This window comes from Auxenochlorella protothecoides (genome assembly GCF_000733215.1).
Source record: "Auxenochlorella protothecoides strain 0710 unplaced genomic scaffold scaffold101, whole genome shotgun sequence".
Classification (NCBI taxonomy): Eukaryota; Viridiplantae; Chlorophyta; class Trebouxiophyceae; order Chlorellales; family Chlorellaceae; genus Auxenochlorella; species Auxenochlorella protothecoides.
In genome coordinates, this window is record NW_011934437.1 from 88,372 (window position 1) to 110,141 (window position 21,770).

At 63.2% G+C, this 21,770-nt stretch overlaps 5 protein-coding genes across 5 annotated transcripts in view; 2 read left to right on the forward strand and 3 right to left on the reverse strand.

The window, feature by feature from the left end:
• Nucleotides 1-124: 124 nt before the first annotated feature.
• F751_0295 (Protein furry) lies at nt 125-12,415 on the forward strand (the record flags this gene model as incomplete). Its single annotated transcript, XM_011403286.1, has 37 exons — nt 125-202; nt 494-607; nt 704-874; nt 1,017-1,205; nt 1,353-1,492; nt 1,675-1,888; nt 2,009-2,182; nt 2,446-2,655; nt 2,829-2,907; nt 3,060-3,183; nt 3,326-3,488; nt 3,663-3,773; nt 3,903-4,130; nt 4,374-4,535; nt 4,671-4,778; nt 4,971-5,113; nt 5,251-5,416; nt 5,631-5,762; nt 5,989-6,211; nt 6,425-6,520; nt 6,637-6,773; nt 6,929-7,072; nt 7,326-7,523; nt 7,703-7,853; nt 8,078-8,332; nt 8,457-8,641; nt 8,731-8,900; nt 9,019-9,137; nt 9,331-9,573; nt 9,743-9,852; nt 9,989-10,081; nt 10,261-10,425; nt 10,587-10,847; nt 11,059-11,310; nt 11,562-11,810; nt 11,926-12,061; nt 12,234-12,415. The coding sequence occupies 37 exons, from the start codon at nt 125-127 to the stop codon at nt 12,413-12,415; spliced, it is 6,075 nt and encodes a 2,024-aa protein (XP_011401588.1).
• A 311-nt stretch (nt 12,416-12,726) lies between these two features.
• Nucleotides 12,727-13,564, reverse strand: F751_0296 (hypothetical protein; the record flags this gene model as incomplete). The annotated part of the gene is made up of 3 exons (XM_011403287.1): nt 12,727-12,951; nt 13,056-13,248; nt 13,431-13,564. The coding sequence occupies 3 exons, from the start codon at nt 13,562-13,564 to the stop codon at nt 12,727-12,729; spliced, it is 552 nt and encodes a 183-aa protein (XP_011401589.1).
• A 1,014-nt stretch (nt 13,565-14,578) lies between these two features.
• F751_0297 (Succinyl-CoA ligase [ADP-forming] subunit beta, mitochondrial) lies at nt 14,579-16,419 on the reverse strand (the record flags this gene model as incomplete). The annotated part of the gene is made up of 4 exons (XM_011403288.1): nt 14,579-14,848; nt 15,105-15,881; nt 16,018-16,128; nt 16,318-16,419. 4 exons carry the CDS (start codon nt 16,417-16,419, stop codon nt 14,579-14,581), a joined length of 1,260 nt encoding a protein of 419 aa, XP_011401590.1.
• Nucleotides 16,420-16,673: 254 nt separating this feature from the next.
• On the reverse strand, nt 16,674-19,316 carry F751_0298 (Peroxiredoxin-2; the record flags this gene model as incomplete). Its single annotated transcript, XM_011403289.1, has 11 exons — nt 16,674-16,757; nt 16,860-16,970; nt 17,204-17,275; nt 17,357-17,440; nt 17,644-17,760; nt 17,834-17,938; nt 18,114-18,191; nt 18,340-18,453; nt 18,650-18,807; nt 18,969-18,996; nt 19,080-19,316. 11 exons carry the CDS (start codon nt 19,314-19,316, stop codon nt 16,674-16,676), a joined length of 1,188 nt encoding a protein of 395 aa, XP_011401591.1.
• A 682-nt stretch (nt 19,317-19,998) lies between these two features.
• F751_0299 (Lysophosphatidic acid phosphatase type 6) overlaps nt 19,999-21,770 on the forward strand; it is a gene marked incomplete at both ends in the record, with an annotated part of 3,226 nt that continues 1,454 nt past the window's right edge. The window contains 4 exons of the mRNA XM_011403290.1: nt 19,999-20,131; nt 20,273-20,954; nt 21,198-21,339; nt 21,549-21,728. Of these exons, the coding sequence (XP_011401592.1) occupies nt 19,999-20,131; nt 20,273-20,954; nt 21,198-21,339; nt 21,549-21,728 (1,137 nt within the window). The remainder of the gene's footprint in view (nt 20,132-20,272; nt 20,955-21,197; nt 21,340-21,548; nt 21,729-21,770) is intronic.

Below are 21,770 nucleotides of genomic sequence, written 5' to 3' on the forward strand. Positions count from 1 at the left end.
ATGGATCTCGCGCACACCTTGCCTCATTGAGAATTGGCATAGTTGCTTGTAGGAATTGAGCATAGGATACCCGCAAAATCCCAACACTCATGCGCTGACGAGGGAGAACGCCTGATCCAGGCGCATGGCGAACGCGCAACTCTCCCAGAAGCTGGGCCAGGCCCTTGCACAGCAGTTTGAGAAGTTTGCGAACGTAGTTGTGGTGAGCAGAGTACATGGAAAGGATCGAGTGCTTGCGTACTGCGACAGTGAGAGAGTCGTGCACCCTCACCCCTGGCTCGCCCACCCACCGCAGGAGACCGGGCACGTCCATAACGATGACCAGCTGCAGAGGATCCTGGCAGGCCTGAAGGTTGTTTCAGGACAGTAAATTCAGGGCAGAGGATCTATTGGGGACGTCCTGAGCCCAGCAGAGGGCTGCTCGTCCTGTAGCAAGGGCGCAGGTGTCTGCCCTCCCCGTTTTGATCGCAGTCGATCCCTTTCCAACCTGTAGGGTGCCACCCCCGATGCCAGCGAGACGGCATTCGTCGACATCCTGCGGTGGAGGATCGGCCAGCTCACCAACTCGCCGGGGGGCAGGACGGACGCCCTGGTCTCCAAGCGCAGGGTGAGGGACGTGCTGTGAAGGGAGCATGGAGTTATCCTGGAGACCGCAGACCTGCCACCGGCATCAGAGCTGCTCACCACACACCCCCTCTCGCAGATGTGGACGGAGATCATGTTTCTGGACGCCGCTATCCAGATCGCGGGGGATAGGGGAGTGCTGGCCGAGGGGCAGGCCAAGGAGATCGAGATTCTGGCCTTCGACTGGATCATCAACGGCGAGAAACACGTGGACTCGCGCTTCCCAGACCTCATCCCACTGCGCGACCGGGTGGGTGGGTGGTGGGGCTACGGCGCGGCAGGGGGGCTACGACGCGGCAGGGGGGCTCGTGATGGCGGTCACCCTCCCCGGCTTGCTGTGCAGGAGTCCAGGGCGCTCACCACCCCACCACCCTCTGCCCATCCGAAACCAGGTCATGACCAAGGCGGCTGAGCTACTGGGCGTGCTCTCGGCCACCAGCCTGGACAACATCACCGCGCGCTTCCTGAAGGAGGTGGGGTCCCGCCTGCAGGCCGACTCCGCCTCCTTCATCAGGCAGGAGCTGCTAAACTTGTGCAACGGCCTCCGCTTCATCAGGCTCAGGGCCGGCACCTCCGAAGAGGTACGCATGAAAAGCTGGCTTGGATGGGTTGAGATTGGGGCCTGCAGCGCTGGTGGCTCGATGAGCATGGCGGGACATGTAGGGGTCCTCGCTGCAGCTGGACCCCATCCCTCGCAACCCCTCACCCACACCCCTCTTTTCTCTCAGCTGCGTGCATCCATCGCCTTCCTGGAGGCCGCCCACCCGCTCAAGCACGTGGCCTCCGACAAGAAGTCTCGGGTGCAGCAGAGCATCTGCGACATGCTGTCCTGCATCCTGCAGCCCATCGTGGACGGCGCCGACGCAGGGTGTGTTTTGGGGGGTGGAGCGCTGGGCCAAGGGTGGGGAAGGGGGGGCGCAGGGCGTGCTCCAGGCGCTGCGACAGCCCAAGCGCTTGCGCAGAATCTACTGCCCGGCGCCGACCCGGCCCCTGTCTCTCATTCCCTTGCTCTCTACCTACCCCTTGCCCCTCCTTCAACACCACCTGCAGGTCCTTTGGCGCCGGCTGCGATCAGGGCCTGATCCGGCGCTGGTTCACGGTGATCTCGGTGCTGCGCCTGGACATCCTCAAGTGGACCACCAAGCAGGCCAAGCAGGCCAGCGCGGGGCTGCCCCTCCTCACTCTCCTCACCTGCATGGAGACCGACAAGCAGATGCTGGCCAACGTGGACGGCATGGTGGACCTCCTCCAGCGCCAGCTCAAGGTAAGTGGTGAGGTCAGGGAGGTCTTGAAGGAGATGCGTGACGACCAGCGACGCCCAGACTTCCCACACGGACCCCACACCGCGCCCCGAGACTCCATCTTAAGCTCAAATCTCTTGCAGGACAAGAAGAATGCCGGCGTGGCCGCGCTGTGTATCTGCAGGTGCGTCTGCGCCTACGTGCTCAGATTTGCGGGGCGCTGGGACGGCGCCACCGTCTCCAAGTGGGTAGCGCGGGCCACCAGCCTGGTCCTGCAAAACTTCTCCAAAGGAGGCCTCCCCGGCCCGGAGATGCAGGTGATGCGGGCTGGTAAAGGAGCGTATGTTGTGTGTGGGGGGATGTATGGTATTTGGGCCAGCCCACATTGGCGCGCCCGGAGGCTGCCAACCTCATGCCTGAGGTCGGGTGGCCTGAGTGGCAGGATCATGCTCCGCTCGTGGTGCAAAGGCCAGACCGCGAGGGTCCTTGAGCACTCATCTATCGTCACCCTCGTCTGCACGCATCCCATACTCCGCAAATGTACCCCGGACCCCCCGGCCCTCCCTCCCCCCCCTCGCAGGAGCTGGTGCGAATGCTGTGCGTCAACATCACCAAGCGCCTGCCAGAGCACGGGTCGGCGCTCATCACCGACCTGCTGCAGTACGATGGCGTGAACATGAACTGGGAGGCCTGCATGTCTGGCGTGTCCGCCATCCTCACCCTCCTGGCCGAGGTGCCGGCGCGCCTGGCCGGCGCCAACGACCCCGTCCACCTGCCGGCCACCGCCGGGGTGAGACTCGATGGGGCAGGGATGTGGGAATGGGTGTCTGGGAATGACAAGGCCATCGTGCATGGGACAAGAGGTGAAGGGAAGACCATGCAGCCAGGGCATTGCATCGCACGGGACCCCAAACCCTCGGCGCCAGATGTTACCTCAACCACCTCACACTCATTTTCTCCCAGGAGCTGGAGCGGCTGGGCGGCACCGCCTGGCTGCCGGAGAATTACGACCTGGACCGCCTCCTGCCCCTCATTGAGCAGGGTGGGTGGGTGAGGTGGTGTGGTGGAAGGGCACTGCAGACCAGGAGTACTTTTTTATGTGCTTGCTTTACGTAACCAGGCTGTAAGTTTGTTGCACTTGCCCCCATGGAATTCCATCACTCCCCTCCAACCTCGTAACCTTGCCATGCACAGGCTACAACTGCCTGGATGCCCTGAGCATGGGGCCCGCCCTCTCCGCTCTCTCCGTGTCCCTCAGCAAGGTCATCCAGCAGGCGCACAACCTGCACGGCCACTCGCGCTTCAGCACCACCAACAGGTGCTGTGCCGGTGGGACGCTGGGGTGGAGTGGAGCCTGTGTCGCTTCGTGCACTTCAAGCGATGCACCGCCAGGTGCCTGGGTGCAGCGCTCATGCAACCCTGACCCCACCAACTCTCACCAACCCCCTATCCGTTCCCAGATCCTTTGGCGATGTGCCCGGGCGGGAGCGGGTCGGCGCGCTGCCCGTCTTTGTGGCCGCCCTGCAGTGCCTGCCGTTTGTCGTGCCATCCCACTGGGCCGACGGCCGCCTTTGGGAGGACCTGCCGGCCTATGCCATCCACGGCGACCCCGCCATGCGCAAGGTGGCGTGGGGGGAGGGACTCTGTGTGAATACGGAGGACGAGGTACCCCAGGGCTGAGCCGTCCCAGCAGCTTGGGGGAACAGATGTTTGGTGCCTTGGCTGGGTACATGCTTGCATGCATGCATCCGGCCCCGGCTGCTGCATCGACGCTTGCCCAATCACAACCCCCAACAGGTGGCGGTGTTGGTCCTGCACCGCTGCCTCACGGGCCTGCCCTCCAAGCGCGACCAGCTGGTCAGCAGCATGGCCTCCTTCTGCGTCCGCCTCCCTGATGACCTCCCAGAGGTATGAAGGGAGTGAGGACAGACTTCTGGGCATGTGGTTCCCCGACGTGAACGCCGTGGCGGCTTGGGCCCGAGCGGATCTGTTTAACGGTAGAAAATCCCATCTGCCTCCTCTCCTTCCATGTCACAGGCGGTGGAGGAGGTGCTGGGTCTGTTGCTGGCCCTCATGCGCAGCTGGATGCAGGCAGCGGCCGGCGAGCGGGGCGCCACCGCAGGGTTGACCAGCCTCAAGGCTGTAGAGGCCGCCGCGTTGGCACTCCTTTGCGCCAACAGCACCCAGGTGCGGGGCCTGGCGCTCCAGCTGGCCCGCCTGACCAAGGACCTGCACGGCCTGTCGACAGCGGCCGCCGAGTCGGAGGTATACGGCGGCGGCGGCTCGGTGCGCCCCGCCCGGTCCGCGCGCCGCCAGGTCTACGTCCACGACATCTTCCAGGAGTGAGTTTGGGTTGTGTTGTGTGTTGGGAGGGGGGTCTGAGAAGAGGATGGATCTGGGACATGGAGGTAGAACTGGCTGATGGGGGCGAGCAAGGGGTCTTTGGCCAGATGTGTGCCGCCATCACCTAAAATTCGTACATCACGCCTACCCTGGATGCGCAGGCAGGGGCCTGCGGTGGTGAGGGAGTGCTACTGGGACATCGGGCGCTGGTCCGACATCTGGCGGCTGTGGCGGCCGCTGCCCCCCGGCCCGCTGACCCTGGAGAGGTGCATGCGCATCAGCCAGTCCAACGAGGCAAGGCTGCTGGGCTGTTTGGGAGGTGCAGTGGTGTGGGGGGAAGGGTGTTGTGCATGCATTCTCCATGGGGGCAGGCTGCCACCATGTGATGTTCAATGAATATCAAGGATGGTCTTGGCCCTGAGACGCATCACAGTTGTCTCCCCCCACCAACAACCACCGCAGGACATCTTCCGCTGGGCACGCATCATGTGCGAGATCTTCAAGGAGGCCTGGGCCCGGGTGCAGGACGTGGCACAGCTGGCCCAGATCGAGATCGCCATTAAGCTGCAGGTCAGTGTCGGGGCATGACGGTGGCAGATACTGTATAGACGCCAAGGACTTGATGCGAGGGGGGGGGGGGGGGATGCGGGGGGGTGAAGAACAGGCGGTGGTGCCAGAAGCAAGCAAGAAATGCCAGAGTGCGCGCCTGCTGTTTTTAGTGCCACCCAGAGGCTAATCTCCCAGATATTTTGTTCAACACAGGCGCTGACCGTGCTGGACTCGGCGGGGCGCCCGCCGCTGCCGCAGGAGGGTCGGTATGCGCCCACGGCGGTGTATTGCCTGGCGCTGGCCGCCGGCCCCGCCTCCGTCCCCGACCCGCCGCGCGAGACGGTCTTCTCCAAGAGGTGCGGAGGTGTGGGGGAGGGGGCGTTGACCCTGTGTGGGCGGGTGCCGGCCGGGCTGCCAATTTTTACGTGTCAGGGAAACCCATCCCTTGCCCTTTGACGCACGCGTTTTGCATCCCTCCTCCCATCCCTTCCAGGGACTACGTGCGCCTGATGGTGACCAGCGTGCGCGCGGGTCTGGACTTTCACCAGTCCATCGCCGCCATGGCGCTCGGCAATGTGCACCCCACCTGCCAGTCGCTGGTGGTGCAGGAGTGCATGCTGCTCACCGAGGACTACCTCGTCGACCGCCAAATGCAGCGCGTGAGTTTGGCTCTGGGGGTTTAGGTTCCTCGCCCTTTCCTCTCTTTTCTTTTGTTTGGGTGTGTGTGTGTGTGCGGTCAGCAGTTGCGGGGCAGTGCCTGTGGTGCGGCTCCCAGCAGGCCCCAAGGTGCAGAGGAAAGAGTTCTGATGCACATTGGCCACGCTTCTGCCCCTCACCTGCCCTCATCAGCTCACGTTCCCTCTCATTCCCCAGAGCATCAGCGTGTCGGTGCCCGGCATGGGGCGTGCGCACAAGCTGCGCCGGGACGACGTGAGGCTGACGCATGCCCACATCTACCGCGTACTGTGCGCCAACCTGCCCCCCATGATCCTGCAGACCAACCAGGTGGGCGCTTGATGGGTGACATGTGGGAGGGGGAGGGGAGAGCGGGATGGAGGACACACTCGTCATCCAGGCGCTGGATCGGCCGGCTGCTCACGGCCTCTGCCCAACTTGGCAGCTGCGTCTGCTTTGGGCCACCTGTCTGACGGCACGGGCGTGCACCCGCCCATTCTCTTGCCCCCTCGTGTCTCACCCCTGACCGCCCACTCCTTGCAATACCTACATGCAGATGCTGCGCGGCAAGCTGGTGCAGTTTGTCGCGGAGACGGCACGGCACATCAACACCCTGCCCGAGCTGTCGCCGGAGCTGCAGCAGCTGCGCCACTGCCTCTGCACCGTGGCGCGGCAGTGCGCCATGCAGCTGGCAGACGCGCTGCCGCAGGACTTCACGGCCGACACGCGGCGAACCCTCTTCGACATGTTTTCCAACTACTGCGAGGAGGGGACACCAGGTGGATGGCGGGAGGCGGGTGGCTGGGGTGTGGGGAGGGAGATTCAGTGCTGGAGAGGGGAGGAGTTTGCAAGTAGGAAATCGTTTCGAAGAAGGGGTCTGCTCGCCTATACAAACACCCGTGCCCCCGCTCCAGCCTTCAAGAGTTCCCCCTGCCAAATTTCACCCATCAAACTTCCCAATCAACCTGCGGAAAACCATGTACTCCGCGCAGGTCAGTTCCGTAGCGAGCTGCGGCGTGGCGTCCTGCTGGCCAAGTCCAAGATCAAGGACCCCGACCTCGCCCGGCAGATGGAGGTCGACATCCAGGGTGCGCAGTGGAGGACTGTGATACGACGCGCGCAGGGCACTGCGCGCTGTATCGTCGTCCTGCCAGAGGCTATCGATTGTGTCTCAACCCATAATCTCCCTCCTTTCTACCCGCAGGCGCGAGCGACAACCTGGAGTTCAGCGCCTACCTGGGCATGGCCACGATGCTGCGCGGCGCGCTGTTCAATGCAGACATCCGCAACCCCCACGGCCGCATCCTGACCTGGATCGACAGGATGCTGGCCAAGCCCCAGGTGGAATGTTGTGGAGTGTGAGGGGGGGGAGGTTTGAGCTGGTTGGGAGGACTCCGTGGGGTTACGGATAAGCATCGCAGCTCCATCGTGAAGGTGCGCAGAACTCACTCCCCTCCCCCCTCCGCTTTCCCCGATGCCTCTCCCCGCATCGTCAGACGCTGCAGCCGGGAGCCCAGGGCCGGCACTGCTGGGGTCCGGACACACACTGGGTGGGCTGCGCCGCTCTGCGCAACCTGCTGACCTCCAACCCTGAACTGGCTGCTGTCTACGTCAACCGCTCTTACTCCAAGGAGCTGGCCGTCGCCTCTGGCTTCTTCAAGGCAAGTATTGGCAGTCGGGCTTTGAGTTTGGGGCTGGGAAAGCTGTGTTCAGCATACATACAGTGGTCTGCAGGCACGCTGGGGCTCACTGGTCAGTCTGCGGGGCTTGTGAGTCAGAGGGGAGACACTTGAGCTCAACTCCACAGTATCAGTCACGTGGTTTATTGCAGGAACTCCGGGACTCTGACGACTCCCAATCACAGTCTCGGCCCTCCTTCCCCCTGCCCGCCAGGTGCTGGCGGAGGTGTATGGCACGATGAGCGGCGTGTTGCCCCTCCAGCGCCACATCCTCGTCAGCCTGGTGCTGCACAAGGTGGCGGACGCCGACCCGGGCATCCGCTCCGCGGCGCGCAGCCTGCTGGGCATCATGCGCCAGCACGCCTCGGTGGGAGAAGGAAAGCCAGCACACGAGGTGGAGGCGCCGGAGGAGGTGAGGGGGGGGCCGATTTGGGGAAGGGGACTGGCAGTGAGTGCCTGGGAGAATTGGGAGTAAGGGTACTTGGGAATGCAAGGGCCTCTCTCCATCGAATATCTTACATCAGGATGGATGCGAGCAAGCCGTGCCACCCTCCCAAGCCTGTGCCCCTCTTTCTCCGGTTCCTGTTGCAGTCTCCCGACGCCCTGGTAGTGGTGGGTGCCCTGACGGTGTCACAGAAGGCGTACCAGATGTCTCTGTCGGCCCAGCTGGCGGAGCAGTACACCAGCATCGGCGAGGCCTTGGCCATCGAGGTGCTCAAACGACAGCTGACCAACGACACCGGTGCGAGGAGGGGTGTGAGGAGGTGGAGGAGACGAGGGCTCTTCTGGGAAACGGACTTCAGAAATGGGGTTTCCTGGCGTGGGTCTGAAACCATGACGACTCTTCGGAGGGCCATGGTCCGAGGGCGGCCCTCCAGATGCCAAACTACACCGATAATACCCCTCCTGTTTTGCATATTACATCACTGTCAACCCCTCCGTCCCTCCCATCACACACCACACCAGACTCCGAGGCGCTGCTGTGCCTCTGCCCCTGGCTGGCCAGGATCACGCTGAGCACGCAGTGGCAGGGCGAGTGGGCGGAGGCCTTCCTGAACCTGCTGTTCGAGACCACCACCAAGCGCAGCAGCCGGCATGGGTACCAGATCCAGCAGCTCTGGTCCACCATTGCCGAGAATCGCCGCAATGTCGTCCCCGTGCTGGAGTTCCTGCTCAACAAGAGCCTGCAGGAGAACCACCAGAAGGGTGAATGTAGTGTTTGTGAGGTTGAACCTGGCTGCGCTGAAGGTGGCATGGGCGACCGTTGACGCCTGGTGTCTCTTTGGCGTCGTCTTCCCCTTCACACTCCTCCACAATCCCTTCCCCCCCCTCGCACCTCCGGCAGCCGAGCTGACGACGTTCAGGACGGGGAAGCAGGCGGCGCTTTTCCTGGCGCGCATCGCGCCGCGGCAGACCATTGAGCACCTGACCTACGAGCTGGAGAAGCAGATCGAGGAGGAGCACCCCTCCCTGGACGCGCGCACACCGTCCACCCCGCAGACGCCCAAGGCGAGGCTTGGGCCGGGTGGGGTGGGGAGTTGTACGACAGCGCCCTGTCCCCTGGGTTCTGCTCTCCTGCCTGGAGGCACGCAGAGTCGCGCACACTCGCCCGCCCACAGATCCTGGAGTACCAGAGCACCATCTCCAGCCAGAAGAGCGAGGCCATGGACCAGTACCTGTGGCGCAAGTCTGGGCGGTCGGAGGCCTCGTCCACCAGCTTTGCTGGCGAGTCGGGGGTGGGCCGGCACACCTCACTGGACGAGAAGAAGGCCGGCTCCGAGAACTCACGGTGAGCCATGGGTAGAAGGGGCCAGTGCCGCGCCCCTGCACGCCCGCCGGCATCACAGCACCTGGCACTGACGGCATTCCCACCGATTGGACCCTTATCCACCCCCAAAACCAACCAGGGTCTACCTGACGCGTGCTGAGGTGGCGCTCATCTTGCTGAGCGAGGTCGCCATCGAGCAGGACGAGGAGTTCCGGCCCCACCTCCACGTGCTCCTGCATGCCGCCACCCTGAACTCAGGTGGGCGAGCGGGGGAGTTGAGGGCTAGGGAGAGGTCGGCAGCAACTCAGAGTGTGTCTTGCTGGTGCTGAGAGTGCAGCGTGCCCTCTGCTGACCTCTCACCCTCATCCACACCATCTCTGCCTCATCCACCCTCCACTCAAAGCTTGACCCCCTCTCCCCTTCCACACTCTGTGCCTTCCTTCCCTCGCAGACAGCTCGAGCCTGCTGGTGCGGAGGGAGGCGGCGCGCCTGCTCGTCTTCCTGCTCTACAGCTTGGCCCTGAAGCACCTCGGCCCCGGCGCGGACCGGCGCTCGGGCGAGTACGCCACGCTTTCCTCCCTCATCGAGGCGCTGCAGGCCAAGGACGGCGAGCCCCTGTGGCAGCGCGAGCGCCCCACCCTGGTCAACCCCTTTATTCCCAGCGCAGCCATGGTGGCCTCCTTCGTGAACAAGGGTGAGGTGGTGGTAGGATGCGGGGGCAGCTGGACGGGTGGGGCACTCAGCCATGCCCACATGCTGGGAGGCCATGCCTGACGCTGCTATGCTGATGATGGCAATGACGGACATAACGTCTCACTCCCCTCCCACTTGCATGCTCCCTCTAAAACTCGAAAACCACACAGTGGTGCGCTGCTTCCACTTTGACACCGACCTGCGCGAGCGGTGGTGGGGCGAGGCCCTCAAGTGGGCCTGCGCCGCCCACTCCCGCCACCTGGCCAGCCGCTCGCACCAGGTGTGGATATCTCCGAGGGGTAAACACCAGATCACCTGCTTGCATGCCGCCTGAATGTGTGCGATTCCTGTCCCACAAGATTTAGCTCTTTACCTCCAGCCTCTTCCCTCCTTCCTTCTGCTCCGCCCGCCTGCAGATCTTCTGCGCGCTGCGCCCCACGCTGAGCAGCCTGTCGTGCAATGCCATGCTGGCAGCGCTGCAGAAGTGCATGATCAACGCCGACCTGCAGGTGCGCAGGGCACAGGAGTGGGTAGGTGCTCGCATGTCCGCTCCCGCACAGCCTCACACCTGCCCCATGTGTTGCCTCAGAGGCATCCATGTGTGTGCTCGGACCGACTCCCCCTCCTCATGTCATTCACCGAGTGTCTCAGCACACTCACGCCTCGCCTCGCCCTGCGCTCCGCGCAGAAGCTGGACACGGCAGTGGAGGTGTTGTGCACGCTCAAGGAGCTGCTATCCAACATCGAGCCCGCCAAGTTCCTGCTCTACCCCCAGCTCCTCCTCGCCGCGGTCTCCCTGTTGAACAGCAGCGTGGTGAAGATCGGGGAGCTGACCATGGCCGTGCTGCTGGAGGTGAGGAGGATTGGAACAAAGGATTTGACCCAGGGGGGCCCAATGAGATACTCAATTTTTGTCCGCAGTAAAGGAGGCGGTCATGCCATAATGATCTGCCCGTCACGGGCGTCGATTCTGGAAGTCAAACCTCCACACACCCTGGCCCATGCAACACACAGGCCCTGCAGAACCTGGACTTGAGCGACAGCTTCATCCGCGGCAGCCTGCTGGCCCTGTCCGCCTGCTCCCGGCCCCAGGAGCCGGTGCAGGCTCGGGAGCCGGTGCAGGCGGGGACGCGCGGCCAGCTGGCGCGCTGGGAGCTGGGGGAGAACCTGTTCCATGACCTGGGCGACGCCGACGAGGCCTGCCAGCTGGTGTGCCTGCAGCAGCTAATCATCAAGGGCCTGTTCCAGCCCAACACCGAGATCGTGGCGCTCAAGGTGGCTGGAGGGTGATGCAGGGAGGAATGGGAGTGGGTGGCCATGGGTGGGATTCAGGGCTGGTGTTGCACCGTTCCTGTGGTTCCCGAGGGCGCACACCAGAGCTTACATTTTCTTCTGAATGCAGTGGCAAGGGGGGGGCCTGCTGCGCCCATCCCTGCCACCCCCCCGCACCCCTCTCCCCTCCCCTCCTACACCCCATTCCCACCAGGTCCTGGGTGCCCTGGCGGCCCAGGTGGCGGCCGAGGAGGAGTCGGCGGCGCCGCTGGCCTCGGCGGGGGAGTGCGTGTCCAGCACCCACCTCTGCGACAGCAGCATCTGCAGCCCGGTCGGCGACACGCTGTCGGCGGTGCTCGGCGACACCCTGCTGGGCCTGGTGCTGACCATCGCGGCCACGCTGCCCTCCCTTCACGTCCACATCGCCGCCGGCACCCACACCGCCGACATCTCCTGCTTCGTGGAGGTATGTGTGGGGTGAAAGGGGGCGGAAGCGACGAGGTGCTGGGGTCCCCTTGCCGGGAAGGTGGTGTTGAGAGGGCCACTGCTGGCGTCTGCACTCTGCTTGGAGGCTGCTCTGGCCTCATTTATGGGATCTGAAACAGGGAAGAGGGTGGAGGTTTTGGAGGGGCGCAGATTATTCCCCCGACGCTCCCCTGGATGATGGAGAGCACCACCAGGATGGGCAACAACAGCTTGGCCCCTTTCCCCATCCAGTCGCTGGCGCTGGCCTGCGAGGCGGTGGGCTGGCCCGAGGTCGCCTGCGCCTACATGGCCGTGGCGCAGGCGCTGCAGGACCCGACGTCGCGCGACATGTCCTGGGCGCCGGCGCTGGTGCGCATTGTGGCGCTCCGCGCCTTCCCTGCCCACGGACGCTGGGTGCTGCAGCGCTTTGTGGAGACCGTGGAGCGGGGGAGCGAGGAATACCAGGCGGCGGGCCTGCTCATCCTCAGGGCCCTGTTTGAGGTGGGCGGGTTCTCATATAGGGGGGGGGGGGGGCCGTTGACTCATGGAGTCAAGCTGGTGCCTGACACGATACCCACCCTTCACCCCTTCACGTCACCCACCCTACCCTGCGCAGGTGGAGGAGCTGGACCTGGGGTCCAGCTTCGGGGAGGCGGACCAGGCCCGCTTCGCTGGCGTGCTGTCCCCCTTCATCTGCACCTCCTTGGGATGCTGGGCCCTGCACGTCATGAAGGCCGCGGTCAACAAGGGGGGTGAGTGCTGGGTGTGCTGGGGATGGGTGCCTGGGTTGCTGGGAGGCAAGGGTCAACTGGATGGAGGGTAGGAGGGGTGGGAGGGATGCAGACCGCGATGACAGCGGCGTGTGCCTCGCGGCTCGCCTGCCACGTCCCTCCTCAAAGGTCGCATCCACCATCCTCGTGACAGCGCGGGCGGCGCCTGCGCAGCAGCAGGATCAGGACGGCCTTGGGGTCGTGCTGGGCTGGCCCCACTCCATCGACGAGCTGGGCACCTCCAACAAGCTGTGCAGCCAGAGCCTGGAGCGCTTTGTCACGGCCTGCGCAGGCATGGACCGGAACGCGATGCAGGTGCTCCCCTTCATCAAGTAACATGGGACGGGGACGGAAGGCACCCTCTGACTTGCGCCTCACTTGCTGAGGTTGGCCCCTGGAGATCCCGCCTGTGTGCTGAGTGTGCCTGTGCCCTTGGTCCCGTCAAACCCACTTGACATGGCAGCAGGCCAGGGGGGGTTTCAAGCGGATGCACAAACCCCGTCTACTGGAAAAATGAGTGGTGTACTCAGCGTGAGGCAGGAGGCGTGCTCAGCACCGCGCAGGGAATGCATTTCTGCTCCTGACTCCAGCGCACCACATCTGTACAAGGGGACCCGGGGCATGGCACGCCCAGGAACATCAAGCAGCTATACAAAATCGGCCTTGCGCAGCTTCAGGTCGGCGAGCGTCGCGCCGCCCCACCTCAGCCGCAGCATCTGCCAGCACCAGCCCATGTGGTAGCCACGCTCGAGCGCGATACGACGCAGGTTCTCGCCGTGCTCGAGCACCGCCTCTAGGTTCGGGGAGGAAAGGAAGCGCGCGATGTCCTCCCCGCTTCGCACATTGAACAGGATACGGTCGCGGTGGAGGACCTGCGGAGGCGTTTGGGAGTAGGAGGGTAATCGTGTGCAGATGCTGGCGATGGCAGGCAGGGTCGGCACGATGGCCTGCTCCCAAGCTGCACCCCAACAGAGACCTGGTTGGGCCAGAGGATGTCCTCCTCCGTGGGCCCCACATCGCCCACAAAGCCCACGTAATAGCGCAGCAGGTCAACGGCGGGCATGTCATCTTGGAGAAAGGGGGCACTTTCGACGGTGCAGAAGGGTTCGCAGACTGTTCCCAGTACGTTCACATCATTGCTGGTAAGGAGCTCCTTTGAGGCGTACAATCTGGAAGAACATGGGAAGAAAGCCGCGGTGTACAGGAGGCCATCCTTGCAACATGTTGCTCCCTCTCCAAGAAAATCAAGTCTCCATGGAGCTATGGTCATGACAACCTGCACTCTTCCTCACCTCGACATTCCCACGGCGGAGTCCTGGACAATAGTGATCCATGACGGCCTGACGCTCACAACTTGGCGGTTGACACGCAGCAGTACATGGTCGACCCCTCCCTCTTTGCCTCCAGCATCAGGCTTTGCGGGGGAGGGGGGTAGAAACGGTCAGAAGGCATGTCATATACGATGCTAGAAGTGGACATCAGCATGGGCGCAGAGACCGAGGCACAACAGCCTCGACAGCACCCAAAAGCTGCTTCAGGGGCCGCGACACAGCAGCCCTCACCTGTACTTGAGCATCATCAGGTAGGGACGCCATCCAAGCAAGGTCCTCAGATGGGTCGCTGCCCTGCCGCTCTGCTGATGTTGGCGCCACTGCTCCTCCCCAGGGATCCCCTAGGTCCTCCATGCCGCTCGGGGCCCGCTGCCACATCTTCTCGGTCCGCACCTGATTCCAGGCGTCTGTGATCTGGTGCAACTCGTCCACGCTCCTCCAGTGCGTCAGCCACGAGGCTTGGCTATCACGGCAAGGGCCACTGCCCGTAGGTGCCCTAGGTTGCACATTGCTGCCTGCTGTAGAGCACAGGTGTGCCAATCCTCGTGTTACTCCGGAGCCTGCAGGCCGCGAGCGGTCAGAGGTTGATGAGTGGGATCCGAAGGAAGGTTCTATCAATCTGAACCAACAACGTTTCGCGGCCTGCAGACCTATGTAAAGTGGCACACGCATCCACACACCTCGCCCGGGTCTCGCTGTGCTCGAGAAGGGCGTCCTGGCGTAGACTGCCGTGGCCATCGGCATGTCTTTGCAGAGACCCACGACGCTTTTCAGTAAGGAAAAACGATTTAGCATGGATCAGCAGTCGCTGTGGTCACAGGCCGAGCCCCGCCCGCTGGGCGGTTCATCAGGTCTACGCCGAGGTCCTATCAATGCTAGACTGGCGCAGGCTTTGGCTTCAAGTCGTATTCTCGCTGAAAATATAGATATATGCCGAGACACTCCTGCAGCTCTCCTGTTGCGGCCTCTCGATGTCCTCGCGGGTTTGCTAGGTCGCGACCACGAAGGCCCGCCTCGGCGCGCCTCCTGTCTCCACGCGAATCACTAGTTGTAGCGAGGCGACGTGTAACATTTTACAAGGCCCCTTGTCCGTGGCATTCAGGAGCGGGGAGGGGCAAAGGCGCCCCCCGGCGTGCGGCGGGCGTGCTGCGCGCTCTGGATCACTTGCTCACTGGAGGGACTCCACGGCCTTGCTGGCGGCATCGTCCAGGTCGTTGGCGGCGATGATGTCCACGTCCGACTCCCGCAGGATGCGCTTGCCCTCCTCCACGTTGGTCCCCTCCAGGCGCACGATCAGAGGGACCTTGACGCCCACCTGCTTGGCCGCGTTCACGATGCCCGAGGCGATCACGTCGCAGCGCATGATGCCGCCGAAGATGTTGACCAGGATGGCCTTGACCTGGGGATCGGAGGTCAGCAGCTTGAAGGCCGCCACCACCTGGAGTGTTGTGCATGGTGTGGTGGGGGTGTTTTTACCCAGGGGAGGGGGGGGGTTACCGGTTCAGGATTATGTGAGAAGGGATATATTCGGTGCCAGGAACCAGCCTAGAGCTTCTGCGCCACCCAGAAGCCTGTTCCAAGCTTCCCCCCCCCCCCACCCACACACACACCCTGCCCACTTTTCAGCTCCCGTTCAACCCATCTTCTCCCCCTTTTCCCAACCCCCCTCCACCCAAGAATCCCTCAAAGTCCACCTGCTCCTCGGAGGCGTTGCCGCCGACATCCAGGAAGTTGGCGGGGGAGCCGCCCCGCAGCTTGATGATGTCCATGGTGGCCATGGCCAGGCCCGCACCGTTGACCATGCAGCCGATGCTGCCGTCCAGGCCGATGTAGTTGAGGTCGTACTTGTGCGCCTCCACCTCGCGCGGATCCTCCTGGCTGGCGTCGGCCAGCGCGAAGAGGTCCTTCTGGCGGAAGGCGGCATTGTCGTCGAAGCCAAGCTTGGCGTCGGCCGCGATCAGGCCCTGCGCCGTCTCCGCCAGCGGGTTGACCTCCACCATGGTGCAGTCGCGCTCGACAAAGAGGCGGTACAGGCCCTGGATCTGCTCCGCAGCGGCATCGGGGTCGGTGCGCACGCCCAGGCCTGCCACCACCTCCCGTGCCTGGTCGGGGGTCAGGCCCCGGAACACGTCCACGTTCACCTTGACAATCTTCTCCGGGAACTTCTCGGCCAGGTCCTCGATGCTGGTGCCTCCCTCGCTGCAGGCGATGATGACGGGGCCGGAGGTCTTGCGGTCCAGCAGGATGGCAAAGTACATCTCCCGCTCCAGCGCCATCTTGCGTGCCAGGTACAGCGTGTTCACGGGCTTGCCCTTCTCCCCGGACTGCTTGGTCACCAGCGTGCCGCCCAGCATCTTTGCGGCAACCTCGCGGGCCTTGTCTACGGGTACGATGTGCACACCGCCCTTGAAGCCGGACTTGAAGGTGCCCAGGCCGCGCCCGCCCGCCAGGATCTGGGACTTGATGACGACCTTTGTGCGCGAGTGTGTGTGTGTGTGGGGTCGGGGGGGTCCCCAAGGATCTTGAATGAGGTGGAGTGGCAGCCCGTTTGGCGCACTGGCTGCAACAAAGTAAATAAGAATCAAACCCAAACTCATGCCGCTTCACCTCGTTCTTGTCGTCGGCCAGCGCCTTGGCAGCCGGCAGGACCTCCTCAAGGGTGGTCACGGCCTTGCCCTCCGGCACGTTGATACCATACTCGCTCATCAGCTCCGCACCCTGCAGGTCGGTGCAGGTGGGGAGCGCACATTGAACAATTGCAGAGCTGATGCTGATCTGAGGAGACATGTGAACGTAATGCCTGGACCAGGCTGTGCGATGCCCGCTTGCCTGCCGAGACTCAACCACAAACGCCGCCCAGAGCCCAGGCGCTCATCCAACGTGCATGATCCAGGTCATTATGCCCACCTGGTACTCGTGGATGTTCAGGAAGCGCAGCTGCTGTGCCTGGGCCGGGGTGAGGGTCCGCGGGCCCACCGACCGCGCGGCACGGGAGAGGGCGTGCAGCATGGGGAACCCTGAGCCTTGATGCCCTGGAAAATACCAATATGATACCAACTTCCAGATACAAAGCTGCGAGATCGATTGCGCTCCTACTCCCGATGTTCACGTTACTCTCTGGGAAATTGGTGACTGCAGACTCCGTGCGCGCGCGCAGACTCTTTGGGGGGGGTCCCCTTTCGGTTTCCGATGACATTCGCTGGGGAAGGAACACCCTACCAAAATCCGCGGGTGCATGCTGACATGCAGCAATTCCAGGGCATCTACAGGTCTTCCAGCTTCTTCACTGCAGCAGCTAGTGGCGCCTTCTTGTAGCCAGTCACCGCGTCGATGATCTCCTTCCCATCCTGCAGGGGCGAGGGGGCTGAGTTACGACAAGGTCCACTGCACAAGGATGCCAGACAAACTCGTCACCTTCCGACCCCGACACCCCATACCACAACCCGTACCTTGTAGAACTTGAAGGCTGGCAGAGCCTTGACTCCCAGCTCAGTGGACAGGCCCTCCAGCTGCTTCTCCGTGGTATCAAACGACAGGAACTTGACGCCCTTGTGTGTCTCCTGTGACGCATGGGGAGCGATTGAGAATGGGTATGGGAGAGAGGGGGCCTGTGCAGGTATCGAGGCCACTGTGCCTGCCAAAGAAAGCTCGTCAACCTCTGTGGGCCATTCTGGGGTGCGATTGTACATGGACAACGCCTTGCATCGCATCCAGGCCAGCTCGGAGCACACAGCCAAGTGACATGCGTGGGACCTTCCCTTTGCAAATCCACAAGGTCAAAAACACACCCCACCTGCAGCTCCTCAACGTAAGGAGAGATCATCTTGCACTTGCCACACCAGGGTGCCCAAAACTTAACAGCCACCTGCGAGGGTTTGAGGGAGGTGAAGTTACGTGTCATTGACACCAGCAATCCCCGGGCAACATGATGTCTCATCCTGCTGACCTTGCCGGAGGACACCTCCTTCTCATACTGCTTCTTGTTGGTGACGTGCACCAGGCTGGACGTCTCCTCATCATCATCTCCTGACTGCGATTGGGGAAGAAAGGAAGACAGGGACAGAGCTCAACAATCTGTTCTACCAAAGCCAGCGACAGTTTAGACCAACAAACAGTCTCGCATGCGGCCTTGATCAGGGCCCGTCAGTGGCCCTATCTGGCCGGGCGGCCTGCGCGTGCATCCATCCACTCACAAGGCACCGTCTGTCCTGCCCCCCGCCCCCCTCCACTCACCTCCTCAGCAGTCGCAAAGTACTCCAGCGACTTCTCGGGATCGGCGTGCATGGTGGCACCGCCTGGCGTCCAGTTGGCGGGGCACACCTCGCCGTGCTCGGCCACAAACTGGATGGCCTGTGAAGAGAGGAGCGGGTGGCATACGGCCATGAGCCTCAGGCACACTTTGATTCTCTCCATGTGGGCCAACCACCCCCTCCCCTTCCGCCATGCAGCTCGCCTGCAGGGTGCGCTTGGCCTCGTCCACATTGCGCCCGATGGGGAAGTTATTCATGGTGATGTGCTCGATCACTCCCTGGGAGCGCAGTAGGGGGAAAGGCTGGGTGGATGAGCTGTCAGCCGTGCAAGGTGCCGCAGCCGAGCAGCATGCAAGTGCCAGAACTTCCCCGCCAGGAGCAATGCCAGTGCATCGTCGGGGGCACGCAGTTGATGCTTGCAGCCTCCACACGCCCACCCCCACCCCCAAGCACCTCTGGGTTGATGATGTAGAGGCCACGCAGCGCAATGCCGGCGTCCCGCTTCAGAACGCCGTACCGGGCGGCGATGGACTGCAGATCGGCGGCATGGATGGCGTCAGGGACAGGGAGGGACTGCAGTGCATGGCATCAAGGGCCACATCCCCCGCTTGCTTCCTGTGAGGGAGGTGCGCTGCACCCAGCCTCTCTCTTTCTTATGCAAGCCCCACATGAATGTCACCTTTGTCACGTCCGCCAGGATGGGAATCTGCATGTACCCCAGTCCACCCCTCTTGCGCGGGGTCTTGATCCAGGCCAGGTGCACCTCTGGGGTGTCTGTTGACGCGGCAATGAGCTGAAAGAAAGGAGGAACAAGGTGGCGCATTACTGATTCTTTTGGCCGAGGAAGCTGGGGCCTTGACGCAATGCATGCCGAAACTTTCATCCCAGTCTGGCCTCCGGTCAGGGCCTCGGGAGTCTCACGATAAGCCCTAGTGGCCGCCACACGATGCATTTCCTCTTTCCCTCAGCCTCCCACCCTCAACCCACACCTGGGCATTCAGGCCCTGGAACTCCTTGGCGCGGTCGCTGAAGGCGATGATCTCAGTGGGGCACACAAAGGTGAAGTCCTTGGGGTACCAGAACAGGATCACATACTTGCCCTTGTAGTCTGACAGGCTAATGTCCTTGATCTCCCCATCCACCACAGCTGCGTGCAGGGAATGAGTGGGGTGCTTGGTGAGGGCTGTGAGGCCGACAATGTGCAAGGGGGAGCAGGGAGGAGACGAAGGCGAGTCCGATGGTCGTGGCCACGCAGAGGCGACTCCCTTGGAAGTGCAACCCCCCCGTAAACCCCCTCCTCGCCTGGACCGGAGAATTCTGGGGCCAGGCCTCCAACCTGCGGAAACGATGGGCGACGTGCGCATCAGCCAAGGCTCCGGGCACTCTCTGGTGATGCAGATTCATTTGCACCTTTCTCACCTCGGCCTCCACCTCAGGGTAGAAGACGGTGGCATAGTCCTGGTCAGCCTCACTGGCGAACGACCTGGGCGTCGGGCCCACCGTGGGGGCCAGGGTGTTTCCGATCCACCCACTCTGTACGCACTTATCCAGGCATCCTAGGGCTGGGATGAACCTGGCGCACGCCAAGTCTTTGGGTCCCGAGCCAATGGCCCGAGAGGCCAGGGAGGCAAGCCGAGACACTGCCCTGCGCTGCATGACTGGAAACAGATCGCCGTTGTGAAATGATGTTTACAACTTCTGATCACTATTGTGCGAGTAACGATGAAAGTGAGCGGATGTATTACTGACCAAAGCCTGTCGCATGCCGTCGAAAGTCCACATCAGATCGCATGTCACATACGAGCGGAAGGACCGGGGTTAGAGGAGCATGATGACACCTGCTGGGAGTATGCCGTCTGGCATAGCATCACTTCCGGACGTTTACAGTGTGCATTGAAAGAGATATAGTCAGATTACGGCGGCAGTCACACTTGAGTTGCAGGTGGGAGGGAGGCTGCAGCTGGGTTGGCGGTGTGCCACATGTTCCGCGGGGTCACAGAGACATTGGGGCCTGGCTTTTATGGTGGCGCATATTGAACCAGACATGATGTCGTTTATTGGACGCGTGGCATGCTTGTCACGGGTCGTCCAGGCACAGTGCTACACACATTGTGCATGCGAGCACCTGTCCGAGATGCCCCATCCTCCTCGCGCCCAGTGCAGAAACCTCGCCTATAAGGAACGCTTCAAGGCAATTTGAACTCTCCATCAGCTGCTCCACCGTTTGTTTGGCCTCGGGTTGCCGCCGACACGCTTCTTCTTGTCACTCCCCGCGGAAGTGATCGGGTTACTACCTCAGGATCGCAGCCCAGCCCCGGCCTACTAGTGCCGAGCCGAAATGCGGTGGAGGCTGGCAGCCGTGTGTGGAGGGGGTCTGGCCCTGCTCGGCGGGGGGGCGGCGAGCTCCTTGGCTGAGGCACAGCACCCTGCAGGCGACACCCTGGAGCTGGTGCAGGTCGTCTTCCGGCATGGTGAGCTCCTCTGAACTTACGGAGCGGGTATCTTGAGGGTTGTACGGGATGTCGCGGAGGGGGACCCCTGAAGTAGGATACTGTCCAGACCATGCCCCTCCACCCCCTCCCCCCCACCCCCCAACCCCCACTCGCCATCAGGTGCCCGCACGCCCCTGAGCCAAAAGTACTGGCCCGAGCTGGTTAGGGAGTGGGACGCGTGCGGGCAGGCCTACACGCCAGTCCCCCTGGATATCCGCACCGAGGACGGGCAGCCCCGCCCCGCCAACCCCGACGACGTGAAGCAGGTGGAGACGCGCTTCCTCGGCGGCTGCAGCAAGGGCGAGCTCACCCGGCTGGGCCAGCGCCAGGCCCTGGCCTTCGGGCGGTGGCTGCGCCGCCGGTACGTGGACAACCTGGGCTTCCTGCCGGGGGACCGCAAGCAGGACACCCTCCTCCCACGCACCACCAACTACGCTCGCACCGTGGCCACGCTGGCCGGCGTGCTGACGGGGCTGTACCCCGGGGACGAGGGGCCTGTGCCCGCGCTCACCACGCCGGAGATGGACGAGGTGCTGTACGCCAACGTGCGCAGCTGCGCGCGCCTGAAGGAGCTGGTTGGGGGGCTGCACGCCGAGGCGCGTGCCAGCGCGAAGGGCGATGAGGGAGTGCAGGCGCTGGGCCGAGAGCTGGCGGCGGCCATGGGCCTGCCGCCGGGCCACCGCGTCAGCTGGCTCAACCTGCACGACGCCCTGACCTCCATGCAGGCGCACGACAAGCCCATCCCAGAAGGCGAGATGATTAAAAGAGGGCGAGAGGTGCAGGGGTATCTGGTGGGGATCGGGTGTGGCACTGGCCTCAGCCTCGCGGCTGGGCGTGGCAGTGGGGAATAGTTGGGGATGGCTGGGAGCCAGAGGCCTCATGCCATTACCTGCAGGGCGCAGTTGAGTGAGGGGCCTCGACCCGCTGTGGCTGGACCCGCTGCCTTGCATTGCCCTGGGCATGCCCGTGCACACCGAGCGACGCCCCTGTGCTCTCCTCTCACATGAACACAACTCCCTCATGCCCATCCAGGTGTGCGCAGCAGGCCAGACCTCCTCCTGGCACTGGACAGGCAGGCGGTGACCAGCTTCCTGCACGTCGTGGCGCCGCCCCACTCCACGGGCCGGCAGGAGGAGGTGCTGCGCCTGGGCATGGGCCGCATGCTCAGAATGCTGGAGGAGGTACGGGTGGGAGATAGGGTGGACCAAACAGGGGGCCCGGTGCGGCACCAGGAACTTGAAGAGGTTTGAACCGCACGCGCTTTTGCCGCTGGCCTCCAGTCTCAAGCACCATGGTATTCCTCACAGCGTCGGTGCCTGCGTGTCCGGGGCGGCCTCATCCTTGGATTCCCGGCCCAACTCAGCACCGCTCCCGCCCCCATTTTCATCTTTGGCAGCGTATGGAGGAGACGGTGGCAGGCACGGCCAGGCACCGCATGCTGCTCTACTCAGGGCATGACTCCACGCTCATGCCGCTGCTGGTGGCCCTGGGCAAGGAGGTGGAGACCTGGCCCGCCTACATGTCCAATCTGGTGTTCGAGAACTGGAGGCGTGGCGACGGCCAGCGCTACGTCAAGGTAGTTTTTCCTTTTTTTTTTTGGGGGGGGGGTGGGGGGGGG